Source organism: Cucumis melo, chromosome 5 (genome assembly GCF_025177605.1).
Source record: "Cucumis melo cultivar AY chromosome 5, USDA_Cmelo_AY_1.0, whole genome shotgun sequence".
Lineage (NCBI taxonomy): Eukaryota > Viridiplantae > Streptophyta > Magnoliopsida > Cucurbitales > Cucurbitaceae > Cucumis > Cucumis melo.
This window is the reverse complement of record NC_066861.1, coordinates 16,685,152-16,704,956: the sequence shown is the minus strand read 5'-3', so window position 1 is coordinate 16,704,956 and position 19,805 is coordinate 16,685,152. Positions and strand designations below refer to the sequence as shown.

General features: G+C 34.2%; 1 protein-coding gene and 1 long non-coding RNA gene across 3 annotated transcripts; both read left to right on the top strand.

Annotated features, from left to right (window-relative positions):
• The first annotated feature begins 6,714 nt into the window (after window positions 1-6,714).
• On the top strand, window positions 6,715-12,124 carry LOC103485860 (indole-3-acetic acid-amido synthetase GH3.5-like). Of its 2 annotated transcripts, none has more exons than XM_008443585.3 (3): window positions 6,715-7,242; window positions 7,330-8,231; window positions 11,390-12,124. In XM_008443585.3, exons 1-3 carry the CDS (start codon window positions 6,935-6,937, stop codon window positions 11,977-11,979), a joined length of 1,800 nt encoding a protein of 599 aa, XP_008441807.2. In that variant the 5' UTR covers window positions 6,715-6,934; the 3' UTR covers window positions 11,980-12,124. The 2 variants fall into 2 exon arrangements, with proteins under 2 accessions (XP_008441807.2, XP_050940522.1); XM_051084565.1 differs by lacking the exon at window positions 11,390-12,124 and adding an exon at window positions 9,640-10,509 and having other exon boundaries at window positions 6,774-7,242.
• A 6,130-nt stretch (window positions 12,125-18,254) lies between these two features.
• Window positions 18,255-18,959, top strand: LOC127149455 (uncharacterized). The gene is made up of 2 exons (XR_007821058.1): window positions 18,255-18,463; window positions 18,545-18,959. It is a non-coding gene; the product is annotated as an uncharacterized LOC127149455 (long non-coding RNA).
• The last annotated feature ends 846 nt before the right edge of the window (window positions 18,960-19,805 follow it).

Below are 19,805 nucleotides of genomic sequence, written 5' to 3'. Positions count from 1 at the left end.
CCAATGGAAGACTATTTACGAACTATGAAAAATAATGTCGATAACCTTGGGCAAGTCGGCAGCCCAGTACCTCCGCGTGCTCTTGTTTCACAGGTGTTGGGGTTATATGAGGTTTACAAACCAGTCATTGCTGTAATCCAAAGTAAACCGGACATATCATGGTTGGATATGAAATTCGAACTTCTTATTTTTGAGAAAAGATTAGAACATCAGAAGATTCTCCAATAGCCACCAGTTTTATGCTAACAACAGAAACCACTTTCATGGATAGAGAGGAACCTCAAACAACGGCAGAGGATGCGGCCGCGGCAGAGGCAACAAACCCACTTGCCAAGTAAGTATGGTCACTCTACTCTTGTTTGCTATAATCGATTTAATAGAGAATTTTTTAGTCCTTTAGGACAAAGCTCAGGAGCGTCTATTTATCCAAGTCCTACTGGGATATGCAACCCGAACTTCTTATTTTTTGAGAAAATATTAGAACATCAGAATAGTCAATGTAACACTGGAAACGCAATCCTGAATGCCGCTGTCAATGTAGCTAAGAGGTCAAGTTTAAATGAACACAGATTCTCCAATAGCCATCAGTTTTATGCTAACAAGAGAAACCACTTTCATGGATAGAGAGGAACCTCAAACAACGGCAGAGGACGTGGCCGCGACAGAGGCAACAAACCCACTTGCCAAGTGTGTGGTAAGTATGGTCACTCTGCTCATGTTTGCTATAATCGATTTAATAGATAATTTTTTAGTCCTTTAGGACAAAGCTCATGAGCGTTTGTGAATCCAAGTCCTACTGCTTTTGTGACTACTCAGAGTTCTAATCCCTTTGCTACGTCTAAAACTATAATCGATCTAAATTGGTATATCGATAGCGGCGCTACAAATCATGTCATGGCAGAATCATCTAGTTTAACCAACTTTGTAGACTACTCAGGTACTGATAAAGTAACAGTAGGAAATGGAAATACCTTGCATATCTCTTGTGTCAGGCATTCTTACTTGACTGATGGCAAACAGTTTTTAGCTCTTAAAAATATTCTATGTGTTCCTGATATTACAAAGAACTTGGTAAGTGTTCTAAAACTTGCCCAAGATAATAACATATTTCTAGAGTTTCATGATTATTATTGTCTTATTAAGGACAAAGCTTCAGGAGAAATACTGCTGAAATGAACACTTAAGGATGGTCTTTATCATCTGGACAATGCTGGTTTGATGCTTGATGCTGAGTTAGATCATAGTAGGAGTGTCAAGAGACAACTTATGCACAAAAATAAGGAGACATCAGCATTTATTTTGTCAGAAGGAAAAAATCTTGTCAATATTAATGTTGCTATTTCTAAAGTTGTTTGGCATAAACGTTTATGCCATCCTTCTTCCAAGACTTTGAACTCATTAGTAAAGAATTGTAATTTGCCTGTTAGTGATTGTGGTAAAATAGATTTTTGTGATGCATGTCAATTGGGAAAAGCTCACAATCTTCCCTTTACTATTTCTCAATCTTGAGCTGTTGAATCGTTTGATATTATTTACTCTGATTTGTGAGGTCAAGCACCAATTTGCTCATCTGATGGTTTTCGTTATTATATACTCTTTGTCGATGACTACAACAGATATACTTGGATTTATCTCTTGAAACAGAAAAGTGTTGTCGTTGATGCCTTTAAACATTTTATTACATATGTCAAGAATCAATTCAATAAATCCATCAAAGTATTTCAGTCAGATAATGGAGGAGAGTATAAGAAGGTACATCAACTATGCTCTAGCTTAGGGATCAGTGGACGATTTTCATGTCCCTATACTTCAGCTCAGAATGGAAGAGTTGAACGAAAACATAGACACGTGGTAGAAACCGGGCTTATCCTTCTTGCCCAAGCAAACATAACATTAGATTATTGGTGGGATGCGTTTCTTACACCAATAATCTTAATTAATGGGATGCCCACATCAATTTTACAAGGTATGTCACCTATTGAATTATTGTTTGCTCACAAGTTAAACTTCTCTCAATTGAAGGTTTTTGGGTGCTCTTGATTTCCATGCTTAAGGCCCTACCAATCCAACAAATTTTAACAACATTCTGAAAAGTGTGTTTTCCTTGGCCCAAGTCCAATACACAAAGGGTTTAAATGTTTGTCCAAATCAGGCAAAGTTTATATTTCGCAGCATGTTATATTCAATGAACATGAATTCCCCTTTTCTCAAATGTTCCCTCAAGCCCAATTACCATTAACCCAATTAAACCCACCATCTCCTTCCCTTGCCATCCCAATTAATTTCAAGGATCATTCTTTTGTAACGTTAAAGTTAATGGCCCAAAATCTTTCCAACCCCTCAGCCCAAAATCCTTTAACACCGTCGACCAACCCTTATTTTCCATTCATCTCATCACCATTACATAACCATCTCTCCTCTCCATTAATTGAGATAGACCCTACATTCACATATAGCCCATCCACAAATTGTGGCCCATCTTCTATGCCAACTTTGGCCCAACCTCAATCCCAAATAAACAACCAAATCAATCCAATTAACTTACCCACTGAACTAAATGTTGTTAGTGATCCACAGCTGTCACTTTCTCCCTCATCTTCCTCCATCGAAATTAGTTTCCAAACCTCCATATCTGGAAACCCCTCTCCATCTCCTATGGATCTCTTCGTTCCGCCTTCTACCCAAATTTTTCCTACTCACCCAATGATTACTCAAGCCAAATCCAACATTTTTAAACCCAAAACCTTAATTTCTACCACAGCCATGGATTGGTCTCTCACGGAACCCATTAGAATCAAACAAGCTTTGGCCACCCCTCAATGGAAACAAGCCATGGACGAAGAATATTCTGCCTTACTTAAGGCGCAGACATGGCATCTTGTACCACCATCACCATCTCAAAAGGTTGTTGGTAACAAGTGGGTGTTTCGCTTAAAGTGCAATACCGATGGCTCCATTCAATGGTACAAGACTCGCTTAGTAGCTAAAGGTTTCCATCAACATCTAGGAGTTGATTTCTTTGAGACTTTCAGTCCAGTTGTCAAGGTGTCAACCATTCGTGTTATTCTCAACCTTGCTGTGACCAACGGATGGCAACTTCGCCAACTTGATTTTAATAATGCTTTCCTAAATGGAAACCTAACAAAGACTGTGTATATACAAAAACCACCCGGGTATGTTCATCCTTCCTTTCCCAATTATGTATGCAAGCTTGACAAGGCCATCTATGGTTTGAAGCAATCTCCTCGTGCTTGGAATGAAACTTTGTCTAAGAAATTATTTTCTTGGGGTTTTGAGAACTCCAAATCTAACTCATCCTTGTTTATTCTTCGATGTCGGAGTTCCATAATTTTATTGTTAGTATACGTTGATGATGTCGTTGTTACTGGCAATGATACTAAGTTAATTGACGAGCTGGTTCGGTCCCTTGACAAGCAGTTTTCCTTGAAGGACTTGGGAATCTTAACTTATTTTTTGGGGTTCCAAATTCATTATTTTGATTCTGGCTTTGTTCTCAATCAAGAAAAATATGTTGACGATTTACTACAGAAATTGCAGTTTCAGGACTTAAAACCTACCCATTCACCGAGTGTTGCCGGCAAACATTTATCTTTGTCTGAAGGTACTTCGCTTGCTGATCCATTTCTATATAGAAGTACAATAAGGGCTCTTCAGTATTTAACTCACACTCGTCCGGATATCTCTTATATTGTAAACAATTTGAGTCAATTTCTCCAAAGACCCATTAATGCACATTGGCAAGCTGTAAAACGAGTCCTCTGATACTTGAAAGGAATAAAATCATTCGGTTTGTTATTTCAGAAAGGTACTGATCTATCTATCACTGCATATTCAGATGCCAATTGGGCATCCAACATTGATGATAGAAAATCGGTGGCAGCATATTGTGTTTTCATTGGCAATAATCTTGTGTCTTGGTCATCCAAGAAACAAACAGTGGTTGCTCGTTCGAGTACAAAATCTGAGTATCGTGCCTTGGCTTTGGCTGCGTCTGAAGTTATCTGGTTGAAACAACTCTTATTCCAGTTGAATGTAAATCTTCCTCTTAAACCTGTAATTTGGTACGATAAGGTCAGTGCAGGCACCCTTGCTACAAATCCGGTCTTTCATGCTCGCACTAAACATATAAAAATTGATGTACACTTTGTTCGGGATCATGTTCTTCGGGGTACTATTGATGTTCGATACGTTCCTTCCGCTGACCAGCTAGCTGACTGCTTAACCAAGTTCGGCACTGATTCTTAGTTTCACAATTTTCGATCCAAACTCGGGGTCGTCAGCCCTCCCTTTCGTTTGATGGGGATGTTAGGGAAAATTACAAAAGTGAGAAAACCTCCAGCTCAACAAAATTTGCAAATGGGGCAGTGAAGAATTTGTAGTCTCCAATCATTGTTTGCCATCTGTCTTTTCCTTATCATTCTATTATTATTGTTATCCCAATAAATGGGATTTACCTCTGTATATATTTGGCTGTTTGCTGCCATAAATTATTGTGAAGAAAATTAGGGAAAAATATTACTTTATCCCAAAAATGCCAGAAAATTCAAAACCCTATTTAGGGGTAAGCTACATTTAAAAGAGATCGATCCTTAAGATTGGAGTACGAATCTTCTCGTAGAAGGAGAGAACGATAAGCATATATAATTGGAAATCGGATGGAGCTGAATATATGCATGAGATCTTTCAAGACGTAATTGAAGCTTTACAAACTGAAATCAACTCAAACGAAGTTCATATTGAAATTCAATGAAAGACCACTTGAGTCAACTCAATCATGACACAATCATTATGCAACAAGGACTTGTTACCAGATAGAGCTAAGTCTTCTACAAATTTCATATTATATGATTACTTTCCAAGGTAGTCTTCGAGCAAAAGTGAAGAGTTGTAGTAACTTTTCATGAATTAAAAGCCACCTTTTTATCTAAAAGATAGAATTCCAGATTGATTAATTGGCACAATTTATGAATTATGTACTAATTTAATTTTATGTATGTATACTTATGAGAGTTAATAAAAGATGAAAGATTAAGTAATCCATGTAACCAAAATAGTTGGATCAAATAGAACATAGTTTTATAGTCCATATCTTTGTAGCTAAAGTTCTTAATGAATTGAAGTAGTAATTGATCTCAAATTCTTGAAAGACCACCATCAAGATATCCTTCACTATTCTCAAAGCACTTGGAACTTGATTGTTTTCATCAAGTTTGTGATCAATTTGAAAGATATTAAAGAGATCAGAGAGTTCTTGACTGAGAGATTTTTTTGCTAAAGTATTTTTTGCTATTTAATTTATATAAAAAGTTTGCAATTTGGCGATCTATGTAAATTACTCTTTATGAGAATAAAATAAATAACAATATTCTTTCTCCTTCCACCCAATTATAATTTGATTCTCAAATGTTTTTTCTCCCTATAATTGACTATATTTGGCAAAGGACTTCAAGTAAATTTGGCAAACTAAGTTTTAAAAATTAGGCATATAGCTGAATACTTTTGCAAAAATAGATAAAAGAAAAAAAAATCCAATCCATGAAATCTCGAAAAGATATTGATACACCTGCTTAATACACTACTGATAAGCACAATCAATATATATGTACACTAAAAAGTGACATATATATTTAAATTATGAAAAAAGTGACAAAATTTAAATATTCTTATTCTTAATTTGTGAGGTGTTCCATTTTTCCTTTGTCAAATCTACAATATCTCATTGATCTCATTAAAATGAAGTGTTTGTATTAAAAAAAAAAAAAAATAGATACTTTTATCGAGGACATTTGTTTTGTGGACAATTTTCTATTTAATGGCTTCCTCTTTTTGTTATGCCCTCTAGCCTTTTGTAAGGAGAACAAAACAGCTCACTCTTTACACCTTATGACATATCCATTTCGTGTTTAGTTTCACTTTAATCTAATTAAAATATATATTATTCTTTTTAGAGAATATTCTTCAAACTATTCAAGATAATAAAGATAGGTGGTAACTGTAGTTCCTTTTTGTCTTAGACTTCAAAAAGGAAAATTTGCAATATATGAATAACATCACCGTACCTCTTTACCAATATAGCTAAGAGCTCTCAAACCACAACACATACAAAAGAACATTTGTGGTCATATTCAACTTTTACCTTTGTTTTACAAAAAATGCGAGTGGGAGAGGAGAGAGAGAAAGTAGTTTAAAATGTCATTCAAATATTAACTTTATAAAAAAATTTAATTAATTAAAATAAAAAATAAAAAATTATTTCAAATCACAAAACTTTGAAAAATATTACAAATATAGTAAAATATGATAATATATATAATACATCATCATAGATTAAGATAAACTAACATGTCTTTTACCATGATGATACAAATAAATATAAATAACAGTTTATCTTCTTACGTTGTATCTAAACCATAATTTGTTATTTCATTTTGATATATTTAAAATAACTCATAAAATTCAAAACTATTTTAACAAAAGTTAGCATGTAAAAAATAAAAAGACCTAAAAGAACAAAAATGAGGACACACGTTGTCTTGATAATTGGAGAAATAACAAATTTTGTGTTGCATTAATTTGCATGCAACCCTTGTAATTATAGGTAAAAGACTTTTTAAAAATATTATTTAAAATAGCATTTTAAAAAAGTATTATTGGAAAGTGGATGAGCCAACCGTGGAAGAAGGAATAGATGCCCAATGTATCCAATTCTTTAATTTCTCTCACTCTCTATTTAATCTTATTTTTCATTCTAATTTCAAATCTCAAATCTCTCTCTCTCTCTCTCTCTCTCCCTCTCTCTGGATCTCATCTATTTCTCCTCTTGATCTCTCCTCTTGATCTCTCCTCTCCCAACCTCTTCTTCCCTACACCTTGCTACATCTCTGTAACCCCAATCTTAAAAATCTATAAAAACATGTCCTCAAATGTTGAACACAAGTGGTTGTTGGATGAGAAAGATTATGAAGCACTACAACAAATTCAAGATATCACAAGCAACGCTGACGAGATCCAACCACTAATTCTGACTGAAATTCTGTCAACGAATGCTAATGTTGAATATTTACAACAGCATGGCCTTGATGGCTCTACTGACTCTTCAACTTTCAAAAAACTTATACCTCTTGTCTCTTACGAACAATTACAACCTTATATAACTCGTATTGCAGAAGGTGATGATTCCCCAATCCTATGCTCAAACCCGATCACAGGGTTCTTTGTAAGGTGTGACACAAACACACACATATATATACTCGCGCTATCTGTTTTTTCTTTTTTTTTTTTAATTATTTTTTTTATGTCTTGTTGTAGCTCTGGGACATCTGGGGGAGAACCCAAGTTAGTTCCAATATATGAACAAGAGTTTGAGAGAAGGTTGTCTTTTTTCAACTATTTGATGGCAAGGACGAAACAATTGTTTCCAAATATCAATTGTTACAATGATAAAGCAATGAACTTTCACTTTGCAAAGCCTGATCATAAGACAAAAGCTGGAATTCTTGTTAGTTCTGTATTTACAAGACTGCTCAAAACATCATTAAATCTCAAAAGTATAGCAACTGGGAATAACGCAATCCCTGATGACATTCTTCTCTGCACGGACACATACCAAAGCTTATACTGTCAGCTTCTTTGTGGGCTCTACCAAAACGACCTAGTTTTTCAAGTTGGTTCAATTTTCGCTTCTGGGTTGCTTCACGTTTTTAAGTTCCTTGAAAATCATTGGGCTGATTTGGTTAGTGATATACGTACAGGAAGTATTAATAACCCCAAAATTACAGACTTATCACTGCGAGAATCAGTTATGAAGATTCTTGTAAAACCCAATCCTCAACTTGCAGATTTGATTGAAACTGAATGTAGCAAAGGAACATGGAAAGGAATAGTTAGAAGATTGTGGCCAAACACTAAATATATTAAGGCTATTGCCACAGGAAGCTTGTCACAATACATTCCATTGCTAAATTACTACACAAACAATCTCCCTATTTTTTCTGACCATTATGGTTCTACTGAATGTTTACTTGGCTTAAATTTAGATCCAATATGTGACCCTAATGAAACCTCCTACACTTTGATTCCTACCATGGCGTATTTCGAGTTCTTACCAATGGATACGACAAATATCAACGGCGAAGTGACTCAAGAATTAGTTGATCTTGTTGATGTCAAGTTAGGACAAGAATATGAGCTGGTCATCACCACTTTCGCTGGTAAGTGACCGCCTTTCCTTTCTCATAATATATTTATTCAATATTCATATTTGCATAAATTTCAAACTTCGGTCTCACAACTTCAAATTCTGTTGTGTACGTGTGTAGCTAATATATATTTTTTGAAAGCTCGATTGGTTCAAAAAGAAATTAATTAATATACTATTAAATGTAAATTTAAATTATATTTGAATTGTGGTGTTTGTTGTGTAGTATTGTGTAACATATCACTTTGCATTCAGATATTCACCTTACGACTAAGTTCTTACAGAAAGTATATTGGGAGTTTTGAATGCCCTTTTGAAATAATCCCATTTTTACTTATTTACCTTTCATTTTTCCTTAAATCTATATGGGTTTATTTCTGTGCATATCTCATCTAATCTTTTTGTTGTTATGGTGTAGTTGTTTTTATTTTGTTTAGATACATTAGATATTTAAATTTATATGTATTTTAATATTTATTTTATAAGAAATCATAATGAGATGAATAACATTTCAAAACAATATAAACAGTATTAATTTTGAAGAAGATTTAATTTAAATTAATAAATAACAGTATGCTAATTTATATCGTTTAATTAAACTTATCTAACGGAATTGATCTTAGACAACAAAGCTACTAAAAATATTTACATAATATAACAAAATATCATATTATATAAAATATTAACAAACATGTCTATCAAAAGATTGGACATCTGTAATTCTCGTTATTCATAACTTAGGGATCTAGAAATAAATTAATGTTATTTACATTAAAAAAAAAAAAAAAACCTATCTCTTAAGCTTTTAATTTTGTTTTCAGTACATTTTATGAGTTTTAAAAACCATGGACTAAATTTTTACTTTAAAAGTCAAATTAAAGACGATATGGTTACAAACCTCAAAATTAACCTTCATTTTTAGCTCTTTTCACACTATTTTTTTTATTGAAATTAATTAATTGATGTAACTATTGGAAATGACTTATTGGGCTTGGCCCAAATAGCAAAATCATCAAGTTTCACTCCCTCTAACCAAGGTTGTTGCCTTACTTCACTACGCATCAATTCAAATCTTCGGATATTGGTGCCTAAGCTTAATATCTCCTCTATGCTCAGAACACATCTCATTCTTTTCACTTACCCGAAAACTTTTGCTATAGCAGTCATTTGTGGGGGATTATTGGAAATGACTTATTGGGCTTGGCTCAAATAGCAAAACCATCAAGTTTGTCCCACATGGATAAATCTTGAAGTGGGATGAGGAAATATAAACTCCTATCTTTCAAGAGGACTACAAACCAATTTTAGTGGTGATAGCATAACCCTGTCACACACGCACGCCGCCGTTCGGTCGGACGGGCTTGGGCAACCGCGCTTGCGCGAAAGATTGGAATATAATTTTATTTTTTATTCTTTGGCAGCTAAGGGACACGTGTAACCTTTTTAGACAGTCAAGGCATTCACGTACGTGGCGTACTTTTAGGCGGTTCAAACGTACGTGAAACGTGTCCAACGTTCCCTCTGTCAGACTTTTGCGAAGTTCACTCTCGTCCCTACGTGAAACGTGTCCAACGTTCCCTCTGTCAGACTTTTGCGAAGTTCACTCTCGTCCCCTTCTTCCCGTTAAAGACTCTCCTCCATGCACTTCCTCGCACTCATCCATCAAAACACACAATTTACTTCAATCCTCTCTTCCTCTTATTCGTCCTGTGTTCTGAGCCCTTATAAGCCCTTTGTTTCTATTCCCTGTACTTACGAGTGCACGTTAGTACCAGGGAAGCTGTGTTAACCTTGGGGAGCAAACGACATAACGATTAGCACCACGGTCAGCCGAAATTGCTTTCAGGGCAGTGGTTCGTCACGGCACAGCAATCACAGCAATAATTCTGATCGACCTTACCTTCTAACAGGAACGAGTGTGTTTATAAACTTAATTTTCAAAAGTTGAAACCATATACATTTACGCCTCTTTGTAACTTGCAACTTCATTTTTTATTTTCGCTTTCAAAATTCGACCTATTTTCTTTTTTTTGGAGAGCCTCTTTAACCAATGCAACCCTGAACTCTTTGTTGCCATTTAAGGACCAAAATAGAAAGTTATCTCCTTTTGTCAGAACGACATGGGTTGGTAGAGTTCTTGTGATGTAGTTCTAAGCCTCTTGTTCCTTGTCATTGAGAGGCCTTCTTGTGGTTAATCTCCATAATTCTCTTAAGTCGAGGTCCCATGTTTCTTCAATTGTTGCCGAATGATTATTTAATAAAGCATAAAATCCAGGAAAGCTTTTGCTCAATGAACTACTGTTGTTCCTGTTTCCATGCCAAAAGGGAAAACAGTTCACACCCTTTATGATTAAAAGAAATTTTTGTTTTCAAATTTTGCCTTGATTTTTTAAATCATTGGTAAAAAACAGACTACAGGACAACACAAAATTTGAAGGTAAAAATAGTGTTTACACACTTAATTTAAAAAAACAAAAAAAAAAAAAAAAAAACTACCAAATGAGACCATAGTTTTTAGTTTTTAGTTTTTAAAATTAATTAAGCTGGTAAAACACTCCTTCCACGTTTAAATTTCTTTATTTTTTACTTTTTACTAAATACCAATAAGTGGTTTGAAAATTCAAGGCAAAATTTGAATACTAAACAAGGTAATTTTAAAAAATAAATAACTTTGGTTTTTGGAATTTTAGTACCTAATACAAGCTTCTGTATTCAAGTAAGATGCATTTCATTTTAATTTAAAGATATAAATAACTACTAAAAGAGACCTAAATAATTTATGGAATGTAGTCTGTGTTGGAAAGAAATTTAGGAGGTCAGAGGAAAATTTAGAAGAGAGAATTGAGAAAAGAGGCTCCTTGTGCTATTCGACAATTTAATTTTTGGCTTGATACAAGTGCTAGAACATTATATTTGTCTTATTTATACTAGTTGGCACCATTAAATCTATGGTTATATAATTTTGCCAACACATTCTTGATCTAATGTTAACAAATGTCTCGCTAGAATATTATTTATCATTACACTTCTTCCTCTTATTTTCTAGATACTTCTTCAATTTTCTTTAAATATCTCATGCAAATCATTTTCCTAAAATATTATATTAATAATTTTAGAAAATTGGATCAAGATTATATTTTTAACAGTTTAAAATTATTATTGTTAACTTAGGGTTGTACCGATATTGCATCGGTGACATTCTTCGGGTGACAGGATTCACAAACAAAGCCCCAAAATTTAGTTTTGTACGCAGGAAAAATGTTATTCTAAACCTTGAGTATGAGAAAACAAATGAATCAGATCTTCGTCTGGGTGTAGAAAAAGCCGGTGGTGTATTGAAGCCATTTGGGGCAACAATTGTGGACTACACAAGTTATGCTGATACCTCAACAATTCCTGGACACTATGTGTTGTACTGGGAGTTATTAATTGATGGTAATGACCACAACACACAAACCAATCATTTCATTCCATCTTCAGTGTATAACGATTGTTGCTTAGCCATCGAAGACTCATTAAGTACATTCTACCGTATAAAACGATCTCAAGAAAAGACTATCAACCCATTGGAGATTAGAGTCGTAAAGAGTGGGACGTTTGAGAAACTTATGCAGCTGGCCATCAATGGAGGTGCTTCCATGAATCAATACAAGACACCTCGATCTCTAAATTCTAACCAGATTCATTTCATCCAGCTTTTGGAGTCGAACGTTATTTCCAGTTATTTTAGTCAGAAAAACCCCAGAGTTGGATTACATTAAGTCACCACCGTACTCTTTTTTCCTTCCTCTACCACACAGTATCTGTACTTTTCAGCTTTCATTTTGCATTTTCTGTGCTTTTAATTTTCATGTTTTTCCTTTTCCATCCTGCAATATAATTAGCCAATGAGCAAGTACACTAAAATCCATTTTAATTTATATTGAAATAAATGATGTGATTGGTTGAAATAACTTTAGGAGGGATTTGTTTTTACCACGTCATCTCAGTCAAAGCAGAAGAATAAAAACACTATAATTGGCATTTGTGTGTAATCCTTATCCTGCCTCTTCAAATCTTCTTTGCAAAGACTTCAAAGTTAAAAAAAGACTAAAGCACGGTTTGAGAGTAAAATTTAAAAGGTCTGACATCACTTTTATCATTATGATGTTCACTTTAACGATGCTCTCAAATCACTTCGGTTACTTTTTTTTTTTCTTTTTTTTTTTTGACAATATGGTATTTACTTTCTTTTTATTTGAAAAAGAGAAGAATATCTATCTTTTTAACTTTAGAAATTTTATCAATCCTTTAGTTGATATCTTTTCTTTCAGTAAAAATGACATTTTTAGAAAATTCCTCCATACATGGACAAAGTTTTTAACAACCGCGGGTAACAAGAAGGGTTCAACCGAATTATCCTTTAAAGAAATCTTTTTCTTGTTTGTTTCAAACTTCTTCCTTTGCAAGCGATATGCGTACCATACGCGATCGTTTAACGATCTGGTCTTATACAAACGATACGCATACCATACGTGATCGTTTAGCTGGTAAGAGCAACGTTTACTAGCACAAGCGATGCGCGTACCATACGCGGTCGTTGAGAGGGTGAATGATAGGTCCGAAACAACTTCTTCTCGGGTCTGAGCTTCAAAACAACACTTCTTCTACCCGAAAGAAGCAATTACAAACTAAAATCAACTCTAATGACTCCAACAATTACAGACTCTTTGCAAAAAGTAAATTAAGCCACCAACAAGGCTAATTACAATAATTAATGCAAATAAACAACTTAATTTAGGGTCAAATCCATAACTAATCTATTTTAGTTCAACCATAACAATTTATCATATAAATTGTAGGAACCCACCATATGCATATGAGTAAAACTAAGCATGCTCTGATACCACATGATGGGAAAAAAAAACATCAGAGAAACATGCAGCGGAAGATTAGGATCATACTTTACTCTATATGCATCTAAACAATTTAGAAATTAACATGTTGTAACTAAACGACAGACCTAAATGAAGAATATATAAGGTAAACGATGAGAGTACCTTTCTAGTTCTCAACTTCTTCTTCGTTCCAAAACTTCTTCTCTGCCTGAAGATCACGAGCAAATGACAACCACTATGTTGACATACTAATCTCAAGACTGAGAACCAAGCTGTGGGACTTATTTTTATGAAGGATATCTTAGAGATGGAAGGAGGAAGGTGTATCGTTTAAAGGTTTTTCATGAGATTTTCATCATCATCTTCTCATTTCGTAAATGGAAGTTTATATAGAAAATTGCATGCAAAATACATGCAATTTTCTTTTATGTAATCTTAACACCTAATTAATCCATTAACCCTTAATGGAATTAGTGGCTTATAAGTTCATTACAAGTTGTAACATTTCCACTAATATTTAGTAATAAATATATTAGTCAAAGGACAATTTGGTCATTTGACCAATTAAGTCAAAGTCAAACTTTGACTTTTCTTAGTTAAAAGTCAACTTTTTGACTTTTTGCTATTTTATCCGTCTTGACTAATTCCAACCTCCCGAGTATGAATCCGCATTCATTTTTCTAAAATTCAAATCATATTTGAATATAAATCCGATCAAAGTTTTGTCTTTCAATAATGAAAAATCAACATGTTGACTTTTACAACTTTCACCGTTTCAAAACTTTTCAAGCTTCTAAATATGAATCCATATTCATATTTTTATTATTTAAATCATATTTAAACATAAAACTTGAAGTTTATATTTACCGACCTATATCATATACACTTGTCAGTTTCTCTCTCTTTAACTAATTCGAACAATTCGAGTTATTCAAACATATTGTTCTTAGTAGAATCCATATGAGCTAGTAGGGGAACCTCATGGACCTATAGATCATGGGCTTCAACGATTCGAGATTAACTGGTTAAACTCTTTTAGACAAAGCTTAATCAACATTCGTTAACTAATAAGTCATTCCACTAAAGACTCTTATTTGCACTCCCCTCACTATAGATATATTTCTGTCCACCTAATATAACCATGATGAGTAAGTTGATCCTTCACAGGTTGTTCGTAATCTTGGCTGGGTCAAAATACCGTTTTACCCCCGAGATTACATCTTGTTCCTTAAGACCCACTGACCCACTATTGAACAATTGGTTTAAGGTTCAACCTATAAACCTGAATCCTTCTCAGGCCAATGAGAAGGTGAGGCCCCTTGTTCAAGACTTGGATTCAGTTCTTAAGGGAACAACCTATCTATCATCCCAGAAGTAGGTAGGAATGAATTTCGTCTTGCAACCTATGTCCCTAGTTATCCACTTAGTCTTATCCCTGAAATGGGAGGCTTATTGGGGCAGCGATGATGAGCTACACTCACCTATGCAGATCTAAGGATACTATCGAATGAACAAAAGTTCATAGTTAGCTCAGGATTAAGATCAAGTTACCTAGGTCATTATAATTAAAATAGTCAGTTTATAGTTTATGGCGTTATAACTAAAAGTGACTATTTCGTGGTTCCAGTCTTATGCAAACCATTTACATAAGGCACCCCCATTCCCATGTCTCTACATGAACGATTCAGAATTACGTCGTTTGTACTAATGACGGAGGGGGTCGCATCCATAGTGTTTTTCCAGAATAAGGCGTCCAATCTTATTCATACACTATAGACTATTTGGGCTATTAACTCAAATTTAATCCATGTTTATGTCTCTACGTAAAGTTCAAGTGTATTGACAAACTTAGTAAAATAGCCTCGGGACCTTAATTTATTGGTTTTAAGATTATAGCATTCAATAATAAATTTTATTGAATCAAATAACAAAGTATGACTTTTAGGACATAAATTCCAACAATAGCCGCCCACCAGCACCCATCGTGTGCCCTTGCGCGCATTGTGCTACTCGTCTAGTTTGCCTACTAACCTCTTTTTGCAAGTCATTTGCACAAATTGAGTGCATGCCTACTACTTAACTGTGTCATGGCCTTGTCACATGTCTTACAACATGACAACTAACCTCTATGACCTAAACGCCATCCCATCTAGCCCACACATATATGCCACTCGGCTACTACCATGAACACTATTTTTCACCCAGAAACATGACTCAAATTTGAAAGCTTATATTGTTAAATCTGTAGCTCTATTTTGAAAACTTTCTTCTACAAAGTTTCTCTAAATTGTCTTAACCTTCTTACTTCAATATTTCAGAACCAAATTCCAAGGAACGTAGTCTGTAGCTCCTTTGAAGTTCATCCTTCTCAGATTCTCTTCTAAAATGACCTTTTTGCCTTTTTTGATCAAAACGCCTAGCTTATCGCCTCCAATTTCCACAGAAGCCCTCTTCTATAAACTTGACTCAATTAGCGAACTTTTGAAAGTGGTTTGAGAGAATTTACACGAGTGAGTTGTGAGAAATCCTTCCTTGAAGTTTCCTATTTATAAGAGAACTTTGCATGGAAATTATTTGACACCTAAATCTTGCTTAATCCACCCTTAATTTTCCTTAAGACACCTTCTACTTCCATTCCAGCTCCACCTTGACCGATTGTATGTAACATGCTTAAGACACCTGAATTAGCCTTAAACCGATTGTCATAAGCTTCCCACATAGTTGTCCAAAACACCTAGATAACCTCTATGGCCTTCTCGCATGACATGCTTCTCGCCCAACACCCATGTTGTCCAACCTTCTCGCCTAACCTCTCTAAATAACCTCTAAGAACAACCTTTCTTGCCTAATGACTCTAAAAAAGACGTTCTCTTCTAGCCTAAAACACAAACAACAAGCCTTTAGCCACCTATAGTAAAATGCCTACTTAACCTCTTTAGAGCTTATTTTCCTCCCATTGGCCGCCCACTACATCATCAAACTAACCTCCAAACGCCTTGTCGTACCTTAAACGCCTAACTCATCTTCCAAAACGCCTGATGACCCTCATTAAGAGGTTATTTCCATCCTTTTGGCCGCCTACTCAATATCAACATAACCTCGATCTAAACGCCTTGCTCTTAAGTTTCAACACTTTGTCGAATTTTTCCTCTTTTCCAATAACCACGACGCTCTTTTTATGACAATTTTTATCCTTTACTTTCTTTAACACTTAAACTTCCAATTACTTCAAAGAACTTAAGTTTTCCAATAATCTTAGAAAAGTTTAGGGTTTCACATGTCAACAAAATATCATTTTAACCAAAAAAAAATCTGGACTTATTCAATTTATATTTTAAAATTTCTTAAAAAAAAAGAAAGGATAAACTTAGTCCTTTTCATGATTTCTAGATACCCTAAAACACATGTCCAATTTAATTTAATGTACTGTCTGCAGTGAATTAAACTGATGATTCAAGCTGAACAAAATCTCTTAAACCACTTAATCAGAATGACAACAAAAGTACAATGGTCCCATGAATTATAAAAACAAAAAAAATAATAATAAAAAAAAAAGACAAACTATAACACAGAAAGGACCACTTGAAAAACTTAGGCATCTGAAAAGGCAAATGGTCCATATTAATCACAAACAGATAAACACTACTCAATGAATAAAAGCTGCATAAAAAACTACCTGCATCAGAAAATAAATACCTATCCATTTACAAGTCTACAACTCCATGTGAAAACATTTACTCAATCAACACCAAACAAACCCAACGACTAATAATGTAAATGCACAACAACATTATTATTATATTCTCTCTCTTAATTTCACTTGTTTGACTTTTTTAGTGATAGATAATATATGAAGACTAGATTCCAACCTCTGATTTCAATGGAATAGATGGCTTAATTGCTGACACTTTTCTTTTTTGTTAGTAATGATTTTTTGGTCTATATACTACTTCTAGTTCTTGAATTTATATTTAAAAAATTAATTTTAAAGTAATGCATAGGATATTAGATGACTTGCAATGCTAGAATGGTTTAAATTTATGTGGGTAGGAAATGGTTTAAGTAGATTACAAATTTGTTGATTAAGATTTTGTTTTGAAAAAATATTATCATTTTATTCAAGAAGAAGAGAATCTTACCTTGCTAATCGCTAAGTTTAGTATGTGGAAGTTTCCTCAAATGCTCTCTTAATAGATGGTTTAATTGCTGTGGGTTTAAGACACAAAGGGTTCCCATGTTAGAGTAAGGAGATAGACAAATAAAAATTTGGCGATATCTCGACGTGCGCATCATCGCTGTTCATCCGTCCAAATGGGTTAGCGGGCTAGGTTAGTTTATTTATTAAAAATCAATAAGGAGTTAAGCTCACTGGTGTTGAGAATCTTGAGATGATCGTTGAGACGTTGAACTTGATAGTTTGGTAGGTTTATTTTTTGAATCAAGATACAAAAGAAATGGTTTTTAATGCACAAGAGAATTGGTACAAATGTAAAAAGTATGCATGCAATAGACAACAAAATTATACAGTCGAATTGAGTGTGATTTATGTAAAAGAATATACAGTACCAAGAAACTCTTCAAAGAAATTATTACCCAACTTATAAAAAGGAAGTAGGTAGAATAGGTATGTCAGGGTTATGTCCGTATAGAGTTCGGGGAAAGCCTCCGAAAATCAAGACTAAAAAAAATGTTAGTAGTTCCAAGAATCAAGTGATATATGGTGATATTGGGGAGGGGGCTGATTGTGACGAACATGTAAGAAAAACAAAGTGTTATTTTTTGAATCGAATATTAGTTTTTTTTAATGAGTTCAAGAATTAAAGGAATGTAAATGCAAGGTTTCCTCCCAAGATTAATTTGCAATGAGGAAATTAGGTGTTACGTTATATCCATATTCTGTTCATTGAATCAAACATATAAATGCAATTAAGATTAATCCTCAACCAATTGTAAACCCTAGTCTTTTCCTTAATCTCGTTGTTCTTTGAAAGCATTAGAAGTAAATTTGTTATTTTGTTATTATAGGAAAGTGACAGAAGCATATTGATTGGAGTAAAATAAATGGAAGAGAAGAAGAAGAAAGAAAAAAGAAAGCTTTAAGTGCAAAACAGTAATTTTTTATGATTGTAGTCTGGAGCCTTTGTTTAAGTTATAAAGACCCACCGCCAAATTCATTTTAAGCATTCATTTCACCAAAGTTTTCAGAGAAAAACGTAGGAAAAAAGCTGAGATAAGAAGTTTAAGGAGTTCATGAATTTTGAAGCTCCGGAAGATCAAATTTTTTAGAGGATTCATCAACTACAGCAAGCTACTGGTTTTTCATTGATTCCAAGCTGCACAAAGGGAGTTAGAAGTCGAGATTGATCAGGTTAGAAAGATGTTTCAATTCTAACAAAGTTTATGAAGAAATCATGAGCTGAAACTAACGGGAAGGTGATGAAAATTGAAGGTGAAGGCCGAACTCTTGTTTCATGCCCGAATCTAGAGAGGTCTGGTGTTCTAAGTAGTTTGAAGCGTAGAAGTGGAATCCGAAACTCAAATTGGTCAGGATAGAAAGCTTATTCTTTTGCTCACAATTTGAATGAAGGACGTTTGAGCTGGAAATGATTGGATTTAGGTGAAATTTCAGGTGAGAGCTTGCTGGAAATGCAAATTGGAAGTAATCTCGGATTTGAGGGAATTTTGGAAAAATCCATTGAGTTTTATGTCTTCACATCGTCATGTAAGTTGTAGAGACTTGAAAATAAAGAGTTGGACATAAATCCCATTCAATTTGGTTAAAAATTGAGTAAGTTATGAGCGGCTGAAGTTGGAGTTGTGAATCTGAAAATAATTTGGAAATTTATGGGGAGTTTAATTAACTACTTTCTTTAAGTTAGGAAGTTGAAGATGACATCTTTTGTATGTCATGCTTCACGTCACAGAATGAATAAGGAAAATTACGAAATTTATACCCGGTTATGGTTTGTATTTGTATAGGCCAAGAGAAGATATGACAAATATATAAACCAAAGCATGAATTCAAGTTTATAAAGTTCAATGAGATTTTCTAGCAGGTCATTAAATGCTGAGATTCTGAAAAGTATTTAAGATAAACAAGTATTTAAGCAAAGCATGGTTTATATTTAGCATTGAGTTAGAGATTTCTAGAATTTAAGCGCAAGCTTGAGATAAAAGCAAGAAAGATGTAGGCATGCATGTTTCAAATGTTTTTCGAATGACTTTGGGAGTTACACTGGCTACATGACTGAATTATTGAGTGTAAGCATATGCACGCAGGAAATGTTTCATTATTGATGTTGAGTGTACTCCAAGGCAACGATGCTTTCATGAATTCTAAAATGTGGTTCAAGTACATTTACGCACTTCCTTAAATACATAAATTCTAAAATTAAACTTGAAACGCCTTGTACAGCTCACTAGAAGAAATCTGACTTTTAATGTCGGTTTAAAACCGACATTAAAGGGCTTTAATGTCACTTGGCAACCGACATCTTTGTGAGCGTTATTAAAGGCCTTTAACGTCGGTTTAAAAACGACATTAAAGGCCTCTTTAATGTCGGTTTTAAAACGACATTAAAGGCCTTTAATGTCGGTTTTAAAACGACATTAAAGGCCTTTAATGTCAGTTTTCAACCAACATCTTTGATATTGTTATTGAAGCTCTTTAATGTCGGTTTACTTTAATGTCGGTTTTAAACCGACATCTT